The sequence below is a fragment of the Dipodomys merriami genome, unplaced genomic scaffold (assembly GCF_024711535.1).
Source record: "Dipodomys merriami isolate MVZ:Mamm:240054 unplaced genomic scaffold, mDipMer1.0.p SCAF_11, whole genome shotgun sequence".
In the NCBI taxonomy this organism is placed as follows: domain Eukaryota; kingdom Metazoa; phylum Chordata; class Mammalia; order Rodentia; family Heteromyidae; genus Dipodomys; species Dipodomys merriami.
This window is the reverse complement of record NW_027202382.1, coordinates 48084055-48101685: the sequence shown is the minus strand read 5'-3', so window position 1 is coordinate 48101685 and position 17631 is coordinate 48084055. Positions and strand designations below refer to the sequence as shown.

The 17631-nt window shown below is 59.9% G+C and overlaps 1 protein-coding gene across 3 annotated transcripts in view; it reads left to right on the top strand.

Moving 5' to 3' along the window:
* The first annotated feature begins 4242 nt into the window (after window positions 1–4242).
* Window positions 4243–17631, top strand: part of Adamtsl2 (ADAMTS like 2) — a 37758-nt gene continuing 24369 nt past the window's right edge. For all 3 annotated transcript variants that reach the window (XM_070015000.1, XM_070014999.1, XM_070015001.1), the window contains exons 1-9: window positions 4243–4443; window positions 5978–6193; window positions 6703–6845; window positions 7328–7403; window positions 9401–9503; window positions 10429–10574; window positions 10702–10825; window positions 13563–13643; window positions 16566–16741. In XM_070015000.1, coding sequence (XP_069871101.1) covers window positions 4270–4443; window positions 5978–6193; window positions 6703–6845; window positions 7328–7403; window positions 9401–9503; window positions 10429–10574; window positions 10702–10825; window positions 13563–13643; window positions 16566–16741 — 1239 coding nt within the window. In that variant the 5' untranslated portion in view covers window positions 4243–4269. The remainder of the gene's footprint in view (window positions 4444–5977; window positions 6194–6702; window positions 6846–7327; window positions 7404–9400; window positions 9504–10428; window positions 10575–10701; window positions 10826–13562; window positions 13644–16565; window positions 16742–17631) is intronic.

The following is a 17631-nucleotide window of genomic DNA, read 5'->3' as shown; positions in this document are numbered from 1 at the left end:
ACCCACCCACTGTGTCCAAGCCTGGAACGTTTTGTGGATCACCACCAAGTACTGGCTGAATGAATGACTTTGTGAAAAGAATGAATGAAAACCCAAGGAGGTGTGGCTGGTTTCAGTCTGGCCGCGGGAGCGCGGTTCCCGCTCCAAATGAGAAAACCAGGCTGTGCTGTGCATGGGAGACGCACCAACCCCGGGGGCGCCTCATGTGGGGACCCTCACCGTCCTGGAGCTCGGCTGCAGCTCTCAGCCCCTGCCCCTCCCCCCGCAGGGGTCAGGTGCTGGGAGACCCCTTGCAGCCGCGGCAGGAAGACATTCCACAGTTGGTTTTGTGCATGACTGTGTCTGGGGGTGGGGGTGGGGGTGGCAGCTGTGAACTGCAGAGCCAGGCTATGAGCCTGGAGAAGGAAGGCGGCTGGGGGTACAACTGCACATGTGTTACAATGATTAAGGAGGAAGGAGGCTGGGGAGGGGATGTCCCAACCCGGGGAGGCAGATGGCTAGGCCTGGGGTAACCAGGGAGCCCCGGCACCAGGGCTAAACCATGGTGGGGGGCATGGCGTGGAGGTGGGGGCGGCTGTGTATGGCTCCCGTCCGAGTCTAGCTGCCTGGACACAGACCAGCTGACTGTGGAGAAGGCATCCAGCTTGGAACAGGACTGAAATGACCCTCCGTTCTCCCCAGAGCAGGGGAAGCAATTTGCCTGGGGCCTGGGCGTGGGGAGGAGGAGTGGAGAAGGCTGTGTTTTCTCGGGGGTGGGGGTGGGGTGGGGGGGGAGGCGGTGTTGCTATCCATGGAGGCCTGGGGAGGGGTCAGAACTGGACCGGGCCCGAAGCCCACTGCCTGGGCAGGCTCAGGCCAGCAGAGACGTGTGCCGGCTCCTCGGGTCCATCCTGGTCCCCGACCTCTCCACCTGCCAGCCCTCCGAAGCCCACAGCCTTGTGTTTCCCCTGCCTGGCTCTGGCCTCTGTTGAGCCTGCTCTCGGTAGCTTTAATCTTCCAAGACTGCAGTGACATGGTGAGGCTTCTCCCAGGCCCCGTGTCACAGTGAGTGTGTCTTGAAAACCTCTACACATAGGGATGTCTGTTATGTACAAGGATGTCTGTTATGTACACGGATGTCTGTTGTATACATGGTTGTCTGTTGTATACATGGTTGTCTGTTGTGTACATGGATGTGCTGGCCACGTGTCAAAGACTCTTCTTACTGTGTCCCATTGGGCCCTCTCCGAAGCTGGTGAGGTACAAGTGTCCGCCTGCCGCCATGGTACAGAGGGAGAGACGGAGGGCCAGAGGAGAGAAGGGACTCACTCAAGATCATCTAAGTGTCCTTGGCATTCTGTCAGCCTAGAAAGATCAGAGCTGTGTGGTCCACCCCTGGACCCCAGCTCTTGGAATGACTCCAAGGGTCCCAGGCAGCAGGTGGCGCTGCTCCAGATGGACCCTGGCAGGGGTCCTGGGGCCATTGAGGGGGGAATAAGGGCTGACTTGCCTGCTCCCCCCCACACCCCCTCAGTCACAGGAGTGGCAGTTTTATAGAGGTGCCGAAATGCCTGGAATGCCACTCAGCTCCCGCCCCCCAGGACAGCTGTCTGTCTGCCCAGCCCGGATTGCAGGGCCAGCTGCTGTATTTATGTCCTCCAGATTTTGAACACTGGGCCATCTCAGAGCACAGAGGCTTAGACTCCGCCTCTCCTGTGGGGTCCACTGACCCCCCCAGCACCTGTGTGGGGGACCAGGCTTTGACGCCCCCAACTCTTTCCAAGGGGGCCCCACGCCGGGTGGGCCATTTAAGCCTCTGCGTGTGTGCGGGGTGGTGTGTGCGTATCTGCATCTGGGATTGTGCTCAGGAGCCGGGCGGCGCCTTCAGCTGCTGGCCGGAAATGAGCAGCTCGAGATCCTACTTCACCCCGGCTTCTGAACACCTGCCAGGTGGGCCAGGCCCAGTTCCGGCTTCCTACCTAGCACCAGGACCTCAACAGACCCTTAGGTCCTCTGAGCCTTAGTTTCCTCATCTGCCACTAGACTTGGAGATGCGCCCACCTCCAGTGTGGAGTCCTGGCTCCACATAGGGCTGTTGGGCTCCTAGCGCTGGGTCATTTGTCGGCTGGCCGGGGACTCCTCACCCTCTGAGAGGTGACTGGACAGACCCCCAGGCCCCGATGCTAGAGCAGGGCTGGGATTCCTTGCATGACACTGCTCTGTCACCTGCTCCTGCGCTGCTGCCTCAGACCTCCCTGGGGACAGAGGCGGCAGTCATTACCGGGGTGTGTGGGGGGTGGGGCCTCCCTCCCGGGGAGCAGAGACTTGGAAGGTCTCCCTCCGAACCCCCAGGACTCCGTATCCGTGGGTGGTCACAGTTGCCTTGAATCTGGGAACTCTCAGAGGCCGGGGGCTGGGTGGGAGGATGGAGGCCTGGAGGGCTCAGAGAACCATGCAAAGGGTCACCACCTGTGGAGGTCCTGACCCCACAGGCTGTCTTCCAGGTGTCTAGCCCATGCTGTCCCACCAGGCCAAGAGAAGATGCTGGGGAAATTTGCTGGTGCGCGGGAGGGCGGTAGGCCCCTGCCTAAGCCAGCCGCCCTGGCACCAGTGGATATGGAGCCAGATGTATCAGGAGAGCAAGGCCTGTGCCACGGTGTATAAGGCCTGGCAGCTGTCCAGGGGAGAGGAGAGCTGAGTGCCGGAGGCTTCCAGAGCAACCCTGTGCCTGCGAGAGGGACTGTGTGCATGCGAGTGTACATTAGTGTGTGCTCCTGTGCACGCATGGGTGTGCATGTGTCTGTGTATACACGCATGAGCGTGTGTGTGCATGTCTGTACACACATGCATTTGTGTGCATGACCAGTGCTGTTTGACAGGTTCTGATATGACTGCGCTTCAGCACACTGACCCCAGGGGGCAGTGTGGGCCTGGGTTAGGATTAGGGGAGGCTAGGCCGTGCGGAGCAATGGCTGGACACCCAGGTCTGAGGGCAAGAGACCAGAGGGTGGGCTCCAAGGGGCACTGGCCAGCTGCACCTGCCACTGCTTCAATGCAGGACCTCAGGCGGGTTCCTCAACATCTCCAAACCTCAGTTTCCCCATCTGTAAGACACAGATAACAAGGAGGCTGGCCTGGGGTGTGTAGGCTGCTAAGCTACACTCAACACCAGGAGTTGATTTCATTGTTCTTACTGGTTGCTCTTTCCTGGCCTTTCTTGTAAGTGGTCAGATTTGCAAGAACAAACTTGGAACAAACTTACAACTTCCCCAAGGAAGTAGAACTTCTAGCTGTTCAAGAGGCAGCTGAAGTTTACCATCCAGCAGGGAGAGAAAGAGGACAGGAGAAGGGGGGAGCGTGAACATGGGGCCTGGATGAAATGGCTCAGATGGCCTCAGGGACTCTGTCCCAGCGCTGGCTCTCCTCTTTGGAGGAGCCTCCAATTGGGGGCTCAGAAGAGCCTGGTGTGCCGGCACAGGTGCCAGGTCAGCCCAAGTCTGCCAGACTTTCCTAGTGGGGCTTAAGCCATCGCTTGCCCCTGCGCCCCTCTGTGTTTTGGCGCAGCAGAAGCAGCCCTGGAGCCCGGGCCTGCTTGCCAAGGGCTGCCCAGCTGGCGCAGGGCCTGGCCAAGCCGGTGCAGGACATCTGCCCAGCTCTCTGCGCCTCTCCCCACGCCCTGGCTGTGCTAGCCGTCTGGTCGACAGGCCGTGGGCACATCTGGCCCCTCCGGGAGCTGTTGGCCAGGCCTTGCTGGTCTCACAACTGCTTAGGCTTCGGCTGGTGGGGACGGCCTCTCCAAACCCCGCTGGGTGGTCCGTGCGCACGCGCCCCTCCGAGAACCTCCTGACACCAAACTCGTGCTGCCGGGGTCCCTGTACCAGGGTGGTGGGGGGCCCCTGGGAGACAGGAACGGGCCGGGCGGGGCTAGGGCCAGGTTTCACCCTCTCCAGCCTCTCCCGGGACCTCAGGCAAGTGCCTGCCCCATCTGTCTGGACAGCAGACATGAGCTCCCAGCTCTGGACCCAGGCAGACTGGCCTCCTTCTTGCTGCTCTTGGGCCTTGGCGGCAGCAGCCAGCAGGCAGCTGGGCTGGCCTGGCGGGGCTCCAGAGGCACAGAGCGGGTTAAAGTGTGCGCCAGGCCGGGCCGGCGGCGGGGCGGGCGGGGGAGCAGCCCGGTGGGAAGTGTGAGTTCCTCCCCGTCTGCCTGACAGCTATAAAGGCAGCTGTGGCCGCAGAGCCCTGCTGCTCCGTGCTGCACGCCCTCCACCCGCCGGGAACCCCCTCCCTTGGATGCTCTTTGAAGTAGGGGAGGGAGGGCGGCCAGGGAGGCGGGACAGCAGGGGCCAGAGCCCACATGTCTCTGCACCGCGCCTGCTGGCCCGCACAGCACACCTGCGGTCTGCCCGTAAGGGCTCTGCGCTGGACCCCTCTCTCTGGGAGATCAACCTGCTGACCTCAGGACAGGTAGGCCCCGCCCCTGCTCACGTTCCAACCCCCCAGGCGGCTGGGCACACACACTCCAGATCTGGGGGTGTGCACCCCCAGAATGGGGGTGGGGCAGAAAGTCTTCCAGCATCCCTGGGAAACTTGTTCACAGAGGGGCTGTCTGAGGGCAGGATGTGTGTGTGGGTGGGGGGGTTCAGATCAGCAGGACGCCTGGAACTGTCTCCTCTACTATATCAGCCCCTTCTCCTGGCTGTTCGTGAGTTCTGGACCCAGGGAGGGCTGGGTCCTGTGTGATCTGGCCCTGGCTAGAAGCCAGCCATGTCTGGGAGCCTTAATTGAAACCAAGTGTGAGTCCACTCGCTCAGCACCTGTCTTCAGCTGGGGGGCAGGGCTGGGGCACCATGGGGCCAGTGGGTGTCCAGGGCTCGGTCCTGATGTGAGTCTGGGGTACAGATGGAGACCTGCAGAGGAGGGGTGGTCTGCTGGGCTAGGGTCGGTGGCAGCTGCTGTGGGATGAGGGTCTTAAAGACTGTGGGTCCTAGCTCCAGGGTGCATGGTAGGCGTGGGCAGGACGGTGCTGAGGGCTTAGTTCCCACTCACCTGCAAGCGCTGGACCAGAATGGGGGCAAGCCAGTGAGAGAGGCCGCTCTGTAGTGGGTTTTAGGGGTGGTGCGGGAGTTCTAGTCCCTGGACTTCTCCCCTGGTGGGGTGGGGGATGGGCTTCTGCGTTTGCTCTGGCAGCTAGGAGTTATTGGGTTTGCTGTGTACTTGGGACAAGTCAGTTCTGGGCTTGGTGTTTGTTTTTTTTTTTGGGTCCGGTTGTGGGCCCTGAACTCTGGGCCTGGGCGCAGTCCCTCAGCTCTTCAGCTCAAGGCTAACGCTCTACCACTTGAGCCACAGTGCCACTTCCGGCTTTTTTCTTTTTGCTTATGTGGTGCTGAGGAATCGAACCCAGGGCCTCAGGCATGCAAGGCAAGTGCTCTACCACTGAGCCACCTTCCCAGCCCCAGGGCTTGGTGGGTTTTGAGACACTGGAAGTGACATTCACTTGCTAAGCCCTGGACTGAAGATGTTAGCTTGGTCTTACCTTTGAGAGCAGGCCAATCAGTGAGATAGGACCTTGATTTGACTTGCTTTGACTCTTGGCAAACCTGGGACTAGAAATGACAAGTGGCTGTGGGCCATTTACACGCTGCACCAAGTGTGTCTCCTCCACCTCCCCCGGTTCTGTCATCTCTCAGGATGGAGGAGTTCAGACACCTGGGTTAGGCCTCGCCTCCGTGCCAGATTGCTGGATGCTCCCTTGTCTCTCTGCCCAATGGCCCCTCCCCCAGCTGCTCCCCTTTCCCCTGCTGCCCCTGGGCTCCACAGCTATTCCCTAGAGAGCTTGGGCATTCAAAGGCACAGCATAGCGGAAGCCCCTAATGAAGAGAGGCCCTAACTTAACACACACACACACCACCTTTCTGTGCCTAAGCTTGGGCAGGCATTGCTAATCGCTCACTGAACACTTCCTGAGCCCAGATGATGGCTCCTTTTCTTTCCCCTACAGGACCTGCTAAGCCGCTCCTGCCGTGGGTCACAGATAACCTCACACCGAGGGCATTGGGAAAACCTGGAGGGTATCCTCAAAATGAAGACAGATGGTGACAGTGGTCTTCTCCGTAGGATGGACAGCAGACAATGGCATTCATGTTGGGCCTGGGCCTTGCTGGCCATGGCGGTGGTGGCTGGGAGCGCGGCCTCCACTGAAGCCTTGGTGAATGGAGTAAGAGGCCCCACCCACCCCAGCCCCTCAGTCAGGCGGGCTGATGTTGGAGGGGGTTGTGTGGCTCAGAACCAATCAGACCCCCTGAACTGAGGGTCCAGCCACTCAGATCCCTGGCCAGCTGGCAGGAGGGTGACCCTCAAGGGGCCAGGTACCTTCCTTCCCCAGCAGAGGCCTGGGTGAGGCTCATGGACGGGGGTGGGGGAGGAATGCTGCAGACACAGGGGGCCCAGGTTGTACAGGGGAAAGTAAGACATGGCCTCAGAAAGCTGTCAAAACCTGGGATGTTCAGATATCAAATACAGGGAGCCCCTACTGCCCGGCACTCAAGAAAATCCCTTCAGATCACAAGAGCTCTGAGCCCAGGCTCTGGAGCGACCTAGCCAGCAGGTCTTCCAGGGGGCCACATCTTCCTGTCCAGCTGTCCAAGATGCCCTCCAGCCCAGAACAGGCCTGTCCTACAGGGTGCTCGAGCCTTCCGCTAACTGTCTGGGCCTCTCACTCATCAGGACAACAGCCCCACGTCCAACAGCCTGGAGGGAGGTGTGGACGCCACCGCCTACTGGTGGGGGGAGTGGACCAAGTGGACGGCGTGCTCCCGCAGCTGCGGGGGTGGGGTGATGTCACAGGAGCGGCACTGCTTACAGCAGAGGTGCGAGGGTGGGGTGCGGGAGGGCTGCGTGGGGAGGGAGGGGGTCCCTCGGGGTGGGCTGTGGGGACGGGAGCAGCCTGGCTCACAGGCTGGCGGCTGCCTGCACTGGGGGAGGGGTTCTCCAGTTCGATGCAGTACAATCTTCCCGCTGGCCTCCATCAGAGATGGGGCTCCTGGTGGATCCCCAAAATAGAGTGTGAGACTCACAAGGAGGCAGGGCCTGCCTCTAGGGTTCTATCACGGGGGCTGGGCCTCCCTCACCTGCTCACGTTTGAACGAACGGCACAGGGAGAAACACAGACATGGGGCTGAGCGTCCCCTGCCAGATGTGAGAGTCTTGTTTCTGCTACTTCTGGCCTTAGTCTCTGTGAGCATCGGCTCCACATCCACGGTGTAGAGAGCGTATTTCTGGGACCGGGGCGTGGAGGGTGTGTTTCCAGCACAGGCTGGATGTTTGCTACTGTTGTATGCTCTCCTGTCAGGAGAACGTCAGTCCTGGGTGCGGGCAACCGGACCTGTACGGGCACGTCCAAGCGGTACCAGCTCTGCAGGGTGCAGGTGAGGCTTCTGACCGTGTACCCTCCCTGGACCCTACCCCAAGACCGTCAGTCTAGTCCAGGATCTGCCCCTTCAGGGAGAGCCCAGCTCCATCAAGCTGATCTCCAGTGGAGGCAGCAGGCTGCTGTGTGTCCTGACCTCTTTGCCCGGGACCGGGCGGGAAGGGAGGGTCTCACTTCTGCTCTAGGAACCCAAGTGTGGCCTCAAGGCCTGGGGTCTCAGGCTGCAGCCCCTCCCCCTCTGCACTCCAGATGCTCACGGGCAGAGGCTGAGGTAGCCAGGCTTCCTGTCTCTGCCGGGCTGCGTCCTGAGTCCCACACACTCGCCTCAGCCAGCGTCAGCGCGGGGCACCAGGGTGGCCGAGTCGTGGAGGAGACGCTGACTCTGGGCTTCTCTTTCTGAGGCCAAATTAATGGGAACCCAAATGCCTGTCCAAGGCTGCTGGCTCCCCAGTGGAGATGCTCCCGTTCTCAGGTCTGCTCACCTGGCCTGGGCCGGGAGCCGAGCTTGCTGGGGGGTCTGTCTTTGCCCATTTGGCTGCTGAGGGCCGAAGGGAGGCCAGCAGTTACAGCTTGTCATAGCATCACCTGGAAAATTGCCCCTCAGGGACATTGTAACTGGGGTTCAGTGGCCAGTCATGAGTTCCAAAGGGAGATGCATGCTCACTGACATCCCAGCGTGGCTAAGCCGGGTGCCTGGCTGTCCTGTCCGTTCATCCCTGTGCCTGGGGAAGGAGGCCAGGTCATGTCCAGGGGGCAGGGGTGGCTGGCACTGGTGGTGTGAGAGGCATGGTCCCCGACCTTCCTGAGCAAGAGTGATCTGTGAGGGCACTAGAGGTCACTAGGGCTGTGGCCTCTAGGGCAGCCAGCCATAGGTACTTCCCCTCCCCTAGCCCTCCCCTTCCCCTCCCCTTCCCCTCCCCTTCCCCTCCCCTAGCCCTCCCCTTCCCCTCCCCTAGCCCTCCCCTTCCCCTCCCCTAGCCCTCCCCTTCCCTTCCCCTTCCTCTCCCCTTCCCCTCCCCTAGCCCTCCCCTTCCCCTCCCCTAGCCCTCCCCTTCCCTTCCCCTTCCTCTCCCCTTCCCCTCCCCTAGCCCTCCCCTTCCCTTCCCCTTCCTCTCCCCTTCCCTTTTCCTAGCCCTCCCCTTCCCTTCCCCTTCCTCTCCCCTTCCCTTCCACTTCCTCTCCCCTTCCCTCCCCTCCCCTTCCCTTCCCTCCCCTCCCCTTCCCCTCCCCTAGCCCTCCCCTTCCCTTCCCCTTCCTCTCCCCTTCCCTTCCCCTAGCCCTCCCCTTCCCCTCCCCTAGCCCTCCCCTTCCCTTCCCCTTCCTCTCCCCTTCCCTCCCCTAGCCCTCCCCTTCCCCTCCCCTAGCCCTCCCTTTCCCTTCCCCTTCCTCTCCCCTTCCCCTCCCCTAGCCCTCCCCTTCCCCTCCCCTAGCCCTCCCCTTCCCCTCCCCTAGCCCTCCCCTTCCCTTCCCCTTCCTCTCCCCTTCCCTCCCCTAGCCCTCCCCTTCCCCTCCCCTAGCCCTCCCTTTCCCTTCCCCTTCCTCTCCCCTTCCCCTCCCCTAGCCCTCCCCTTCCCCTCCCCTAGCCCTCCCCTTCCCTTCCCCTTCCTTTCCCCTTCCCCTCCCCTAGCCCTCCCCTTCCCCTCCCCTAGCCCTCCCCTTCCCTTCCCCTTCCTCTCCCCTTCCCCTCCCCTAGCCCTCCCCTTCCCTTCCCCTTCCTCTCCCCTTCCCTTCCACTTCCTCTCCCTTTCCCTCCCCTCCCCTTCCCTTCCCTTCCCTCTCCTCCCCTTCCCCTTCCCTCCCCTCCCCTTCCCCTCTCCTTCCCTCTCTCCCTTTCTCCTCTCCTTCTCCTCCCTTCCCCTCCCCTCCCCTCCCCTCGCCTCACCTCCCTTCCTCTCTCTTTCCCTCCCCTTTCCTTTCCTCCTCTCTTCTTCTCCCACCTCCCCTTCCCTAACCTCTCCCCTAACCTCCTCTCCCTTTCCTCCCCTCCTTCTCCAGGAATGTCCACCAGACGGGAGGAGTTTTCGAGAGGAGCAGTGTGCGTCTTTCAACTCTCGAGTGTACGATGGGCAGACATACCAGTGGAAGCCCCTGTACCCTGGTACCTGCGGTCCTGCCCCTGCCCCTTGTGAAGGGAGGCAGAGGGTGGGGGGCCTTTCCAACACCTAGGACCAAACACTACGGCTGGACAGATGGGGAAACTGAGGCCTGGAGCAGGGTCTCCTTGAAGGTCAGGGTGACCAGCTGCAGAGCTAGGACGGGACCCCAGGTATCCAGAGGAGGGCCTGGAAGCCGGCCCTCTCCCATAGCCACCATGTCATCTGGGTCAGATGACGAGGCTGAGCCTCTGAGATCAGGACTCTGCCACTTACCAGTCCTAAGACTTGGACAGGAGCCAGACTAGACAAGGCCACATGGGGACTGGGCTCTGTCCCGGGGTGGGGCTGGGGGACTGGGACATACAGTAAACATTTTGTCTTCCCCTCTTGTGGTCCAGGGGGCTGGGAGAGAAAGAACTTGTTCAGGTAGCAATGTAAAAAATTTCCTCTCCAGCTCCTAGGGTAAGTGCTGGCTCCGAGGTGGCCAGGCGGCCGTGCAGGCCGCTGGGCTGGCTCAGACGCTGCAGAGGGGACCCTTGTGTGGGCCTCCTGCAGACCCCACCCACAGGACAGGAGGGACTTCGGGACCCGGACTGAGCCAGACAGCTTTTGTCTTGGCCCATTTCTGCCCCCGAGAACCTGGGAAGGTCCCTCGACTTCACGCACCTCAGTTTCCCCATCTGTACAGTGGCGAGGTCTGTCTCCCCAGGAAGGCTAGGGGAAGCCCTTGAATCCTGCATGTTCTTCCACCCTGAGAACCCCATGCTCTTCCCCCCGAGAACCCCTCCCCCATGCTCTTCCCCCTCAGAACCCCTCCCCCATGCTCTTCCCCCTGAGAACCCCTCCCCCATGCTCTTCCACCCTGAGAACCCCTCCCCCATGCTCTTCCACCCTGAGACTCCCCCCGCCCCCCTGCTTCTGCCCCAGACGACTACGTCCACATCTCCAGCAAGCCTTGCGACCTGCACTGCACCACGGTGGACGGCCAGCGGCAGCTCATGGTCCCCGCCCGCGACGGCACGTCTTGCAAGCTCACAGACCTGCGAGGGGTTTGCGTGTCTGGAAAATGTGAGGTTGTTAAACATTGTAGCAAAAGTATGTGTGTTCTCGCTGTGCGGCCGCCGCCTGGCTGTCCAGGGCGGCGACGGCCCCAGGGCCCGGCATAGCGCCCCCCAGCAGCCTCTTCCTCCCTTCCTGCAGCCCATCGGCTGTGACGGGGTGCTCTTCTCCACCCACACGCTGGACAAGTGTGGTGTCTGCCAGGGCGACGGGAGCAGCTGCACCCACGTGACCGGCAACTACCGCAAGGGCAACGCCCATCTAGGTAAGGGCGAGGCCGCCGCCCCGCCTCCCACCTCCCTGCCACTCTCCAGCGGCTTCTTCCCTTCCTGGGCTACCTGCTTCAGGTAGGCTAGCTGGGTGCTCTGATAGGTCTTCTCCGGTCAGCACTCAGTGGGCACTTGGCATGGAGGTCATGTTTTACCTTTCAGGTAGGCTGCAGGGAAGTGTGAATACCACCCTTAAAAGAAAGAGAAAGAAGCTAGGCACTGGTGCTCATGCCTGTCATCCCAGCTACTCAGGAGGCTGAGATCTGAGGATCGAGGTTCAAAGCCAGCAGGAAAGGCTATGAGACTCCAATCAACTACCAAAAAGCCAGAAGTGGAGGTCTGGCTGAAATGGTAGAGCGCTAGCCTTGAGTAAAAGAGCTCAGGGACAGGGCCCAAGCCCCGAGTTCACATGCCCTGACTGAGCTCTCTCAGGGGGGTGGGGAGAGAGAGAAAGAAAGATACACAGAGAGACAGAGAGAAACTGAGGCCTGGGTCCCAGGCTTGGAGCTAAGAGACTTGACTCATGCCGAGTTCTGGTCATGAATCTTAAATCCCAATTCTGCCTGGGCTGTGCACTGACCCCAGCTAGAGAGGCACCTGGCTCTCTCCAAAGCTGTGATTCTTGGTCCTATGTTTGCATCCAGCTCTGGTGTGGCCCTCTGCGGGTCTGAGGGTCTCTGTGTGTGACAGGCCTTCACACTTTTGTCTTTAAAATAACATTATTATAAAGGTGGGCTGGGAAGGTGGCTTAGTGGTGGAGTGGAGTGCTTGCCTAGCATGCATGAAGCCCTGGGTTCGATTCCTCAGGTCTTCTAGGAGGGCCCGCTGAGCCTGAACTGGTGGGTTCAGGAGGCCAAGAATGTGGCCTGCCCTACATGAGGAGTGTTTGGGACAACATGGGCTACAGGAGGCCCTGTGGGGGTCCTGGAGAGGGGTTGTGCAGATGTGGGACTGAGGGAGAGGCGTGCTGGACTGAGGATAGGGCTGGGGAGAAGAGAGCAAGGCAGCTAGACGGGGGTAAATGGTGTACCAGGTGCCATGGACAGAGGCTCTTTCTGGGGAGGAGCACAGCAACACTGCCGCTGTCTGCCTGTCACTTGCTCCTTCTCTTCCACACACCTGTTTGTACAGCTTCCCGCTGGATACGGCACATGGGACAGGGAACCAGTGGCCGGGACCGCACCTCTTTGAGTGCCCAATGCTCAGTGCCCAGAGCTGGTCCCTGGTGGAGCCCCTATTAGCTGGGGCTAACAGAAAAGCCATCCCAGCTCATTTCTGCTGGGTGCGCCCCCTGGGCGGGCACGGAGCCAAGTCTGGCCTGCGTTAACTCATTCAGACCTGGTGCTGTTGTTTTTGCTACTGGCAGGGACTAGTATTTTTAGCCAGAGCTACAAAGAAAAGCTGAGGAATAAAGTGATCTAAGGTCCCACAGACATGAGGACTGAGTTGGGTTTGAACATGGGCTCCAGCCTGGCTTTGGGGGTCAGTGGTTCTAGCCGCTGGACCACACTCCTACCCAGAGAGCCACGTTCATTTGCCAAGAGGAGGCCTGTGGACGTGAGTGCTGAATGCTTGAGAGCCTTGTGAGCTCCTTGCTGACTGAACATTTAAAATGTGTGTCCGTACTCACATCCATGGTATTTAGGAGAAAGCAACAGTTTCTTAATTCTGCACCTCGTAAGGGTTTTATCTCAAGATGGAAATGCCTCATGCCTGCTGTGGACCCAGGGGTACCATCTTGATAGTTTACCACACACCACCCTAGGAGAGTTTACAGATCAGCACCCCTGCTGACCCCCAAAGAGCCCATGGGAGACATTTACTAGAGCTGCTGGCCGTGAGGGTCAGGTCAGGATCTTCTGACACCGACACTGGGGGGTGGGGATCCGGAGCCGCTTGCTTCCGGCGGCAGATGCATGCAGGCTCCACTGCTTCGGTGTTCCCAGGAAGGTAGCACGGCCCTAGCACACCCACAAGTACTGAGACCCCTTCCCCCACCGTGCTTCTCCAGCCTAGGGCTCGTTAGCTTCTCTCGCCTCCAAGATGGATCCCACCGCCCCACCACTCCTTCCCCAGGCCCCTCCCCCAAGACCCTAGGTCCTTATTTGGGGGTCTCTATGGTTGCCTCTCACCCGGAAGCCCGGATGACAGGCTCTGAGCCGGTGGACGGTACCCTCGTGGGCCCTGGCCCATCAGCAGGGCCTATGGGGTGTCCAGGTCCTGTGTGTGGTTCTCCTGTGTTTTCTCACACCATGCTTGGGTGCCCCCAGCTAGGATAAGATGGCATTTAGCAGTAATGACGTAGCAGGGGTGCTGGTGGCGTGCGATGCTGTAGCCCGTGGTGGACGGTGTGGTCTCTCCGTACAGATGAGGAAATGGAGGCCCAGGGCTTCAGCGATAGCCCGGGGCCCTGCAGGCAGGGCAGCACTGAACACAGCATATTGAAAGTCTTTGTGGTCCCTGTGGTCCCTCAGGAAGAGCTGGGGTGGGCAGGCCTGGTGGGGTGAGCACATGGCCTTGGAGGGAGGGTGAGCCTGGTGTGGGGCCCGGCCTCCGGGAAAGGACGGCTGGGGGCATCTGCACAGCTCTGTGTGTGTGTGTGTGTAAGGGCAGCCCTGGGGCTTCCTGGAGCTCAGGGGAGGTGGCTTCCACTCACCCGCGAGGTAGAGCTGCCTGCTGAGCCTCCCCGGAGGTGCTGCTTCCGCTCAAGGCTTTGCTTCCTGACACCCCCAGGTTACTCCCTGGTGACCCACATCCCAGCTGGTGCCCGAGATATCCAGATCGTAGAGAGGAAGAAGTCGGCCGACGTGCTGGGTAAGTAAGCGGGGCCTGGGGCCGGCTCATGGGTGGGGAAGGGGCAGCCGGCCCCGCGTCTCTTCTTGGGTCGTGCCGGTGCTGCCCCAGAGCCACAGGGGCAGCGTGAGGAAGCCTGTCCTCACGGCTGCTGGACATCAACGACTGAGCTCCCTGTTCTTAGGAAGCCTGAATTTGGCAGAAATTAGGGGAGGTGGCGTGTCCCTGGGGTGAGGGGTGAAGAAGCAGAGTTGGCCAGTCCAAGGTCACGAGCCAGTTCAAGGTCACATACAGCAGAAAGCAGACATCCATGGGGAACCCAGCTCGGGAAGCTCAGGCCGCCACCTTGAGGATTCTGAAGTGCTTGGGGACACTATTTGGATGAGTTCTCTTAAGCTGGGGCATTGACCTGGTCATGTGTAGGGTCCACAGCCCTGTTCCCCGCCCCCCTGGTGGCTGAGCCCCCTGTGCTATGGCAGGCTGACCTATGAGCGGCTCTGAGGTTGGCCCTGCCCTGGGATGGTAGGCTGGGGCTCAGGCTACGTCCGTTTCCCCAGCACAGGCCCAGCCCTATCTCAATAGCACACACTCCCAATCTGCCTGCCTAGCCCCCACCTCAGGTGGCGGCATCTGTGTGAGTGCCAGGTTTGGGGAACCAGCCCCCCCCCCACTCCAGGAGACTCTGGAAAGGGGGAAGATCGTGCAGAAAAGTACTCAGGTTGGAGCTCAGCCTTGGGCTCTCAGCCTAGACCCCCGAGGGCCAGCCCTCCGCACAGCCCCAGCAGGCCAGCACATGGCTGGCCACAGGCCCAGCACCCCGGGGCCTGTGGTGGGCCGAGCGTGGGGAGCCAGGCTTCTGGCCAGGCCGGTTGCTCTGTCACTCGCTGGCTGGGCCTGAGGGGAGGCCAGGAAACACTGTGTTCTCTGAGCTGGCTGCAGAGCTCTCGCTCTTGAAACGGACTTGTGGACATGCCGAGGGCAGGCTTGGAGCACTGGGAAAGCCACAGGAAGGAAGGCGCTTACTGTCAGGAAACAGGTTTTGGATGGAAGCTGCACCGGGGCAGCCAGGCTCAGAACCTGGACTTTGTGATCCTGTCTTGACGGTATTACGTGAAGGGTATTTCTCAAGCAGACGCGTCCTGCTTGTTGCGTCTGTCTGATAATGAATCAATTGCCCCGGCTCCTCTGTTCATAGAGTATCGGGAACGTTGGAAGCCGAATGCGCTGCTCTGGCGGGCCAGTTCCTGGAACTGGCTCTAAGGACGCCCTTTGGAAGACACAGTGTCCCCAGTGCCGAGCCAGCCTCCTCCCCTCTGTCACCAGTCCTGGAGGCTTTGCTCACACTCCAGAACCCCAGGGAGGACCAGCTCCCAGGCCAATTGTTGGTTGGCAGGAAACGGGCTGCTGTGGCTCAGGACTATGGCCTTGGCACATTTCTTCCTCTCCTGAGCCTCTAGCTGTGTCTCCCTGGAAGAGTCCTCCACACCTGCCTCCCGGGGAGGGTGACAGGAAGTACCCAGGACATGTGCTTGCCTGACCGGGCTCCCAGTAGGATGGATTGATGGGTGACAGGAAGCCCTGTCACCGCAGCAGGGCTTGAGATACCATTGAAAAGACAAAGCTGGCCGGAACTGGTGGCTCACGCCTGTAATCCTAGCTACCCAGGAGGCTGAGATCTGAGGATCAGCATTTGAAGCCAGCTTGGGCAGGCAAATCCAAGAAACTTTTTTTGTTGTTGTTAGTTGGGGGGCTTGAACTCTGCCTGGGCGCTGTCCCTCAGCTCTTCAGCTCAAGGCCAGTGTTCTACCACTTGAGCCACAGCACCATTTCCAGCCTTTTCTGTTTATGTGGTGCTGAGGAATCAAACTCAGGGCTTCATGCATGCAAGGCAACACTCTACCACTGAGCCACCTTCCCAGCCGAGAAACTCTTACCTACACTTAACCAACAAAAAGCCAGAAGTGAGCCAGGTGCCAGTGGCTCATGCCTGTGATCCTAGCTACTCAGGAGGCTGAGATCTGAGGATTTTGGTTCAAAGCCAGCCTGGGCAGGAAAGTCTGTGAGATTCTTATCTCCAATTAACCACCAGAAAATCAGAAATGGCGCTGTGGCTCAAGTGGTAGAGCACTAGCCTTGAGCTGAAGAGCTTAGGGACAGTGCTCAGACCCAGAGTTCAAGCCCCATGACTGACCAAAAAATAAAGCAAGAAGTAGAACTGTGGCTCAAGTGGTAGAGCACCAACCTTGAGCTTAAGTGAGAGCATGAAGCTCTGACTTTAAACCACAGTACTAGCACACTGAAAAAAAAGAAGAAAGGAAAGGAAAGGAAAGAGGAAGAAAGGGAAGGGAAGAGAAAGGAAGGGAAGGGAAGGGAAGGGAAGGGAAGGGAAGGGAAGGGAAGGGAAGGACAGAGCTTGTCACTGTGAAGTGGTCCCCAGAAAGGGTTCAGTGGATGGCACCCCAGGGGCTCCCTGGGAGCCTTGGATAACACATCCTCCTCACATCCAAGTGGAGGGGCCGGGGTGGTGCCTGGTCTGGGGTCCATGGCGGGGCTGCACTGCCCAGCTGACCGACCCTCCCGGTCCACACTGGCCACTTGGCCGCTATGTTAGCTCATCACCCTGCAGTCCCTCAGCCCTGTGGAAGCAGCCAGAAAAGCGGGCCCAGGCATTTCTGCCAGCTATTCCAGCCATGCAGACTGGCCTGTAGTTGTTTATTTTAGGCTGATAGGAAAGTGTGTTTGCGTCTCCCCAGCCTTCACTGGCTAGGGCCCCAGGCTGTCCCTGGGCAGAGTGTCTCTCTGAGCCTCTGTGACACTGAGCTTCCTGCCTTCAGGGGGTCAGGCGGGGGCTGGCTACTCCCTGTGTCCATGGCAGGGGCTCCTCCCTGCTCCTCAGTCCTCCCTTGGCCCGGCCCACGTGACCAGGCGGCTCTGTCTTTGCAGCTCTTGCAGATGAAGCTGGCTTCTACTTCTTCAATGGCAACTACAAGGTGGACAGCCCCAAGAACTTCAACATCGCCGGCACCGTGGTCAAGTACCGGCGGCCCATGGACGTGTATGAGACCGGCATCGAGTATATCGTGGCACAGGGACCCACGAACCAGGGCCTGAACGTCATGGTGAGTGTGTCCGGGTTCAAAGGACGGCAGCCCTGCTGAGGGCATGCACGAGGCTGCCTGGGGCTGCCTGGGGGCGGGGAGGGGAGGGGCACCGGCCAGCTCACCCACTCACTGGCCACTTCCTCCTTCATTCATTCACTCTGATGTCCATTGGCTCGTGCGGTCTCCCATGGACGTGTTCATTCATGACTTCCTTCATTCGCTCGCTCACTCACTCCTTCACACTCTCACTCATCCATATTTCATTTATTCATTCACCCCTCCCTTGTATACCATTGTGGGGACCCCCTTTCCCCTTTGGATTGGTCTTTTGGGAGGTTCTGGATGCTCAGGACAAGACATAGACCCATTTCTCATTTGAAGTTGGACGGTTTATGCCCCTCCAGTTCTCTACTGCCCTTATTGATATTGTGCTGAGGACTAGGGCAGCGGGGGCTCCGAGTTCTCCCAGGATGCTTCCTCAGGGTTTCTTGCAGGCAGGAAGAGTTGGGCTCCTATGCACAGCTCGCCACAAAGCATGCATTGTTCCAGCTCAGTGCTCCAGCCCCAAGGACATGTGGACACACAGAGGGCTTATCCCTGAAATCAGGGATGTGCTCTTTAAGGCCCGCTTGCTCCCAAGGAGGCCGAGGGAGTGGCAGTGACAGAATGCAACCCTCAAGTCCTGTTGCCAGATCTCACATAGTGGGCTTGGGAGCTTCAGGTTGTAGATGCAGAAACTCAGAAGGGAAGTGACTTACTTGCATGGTGGTGGATACTAAGAGGTATATCTCAGCCTGTAACCTTAGCTCCATGCTAGCTCTGCCTTTGCTAGAGCCACCTGTCTACTTCTCTGGAGGTCCCAGAATCTCATGGACCAAATATCTGTGCCCATCTAGCCTTTCCTGCCT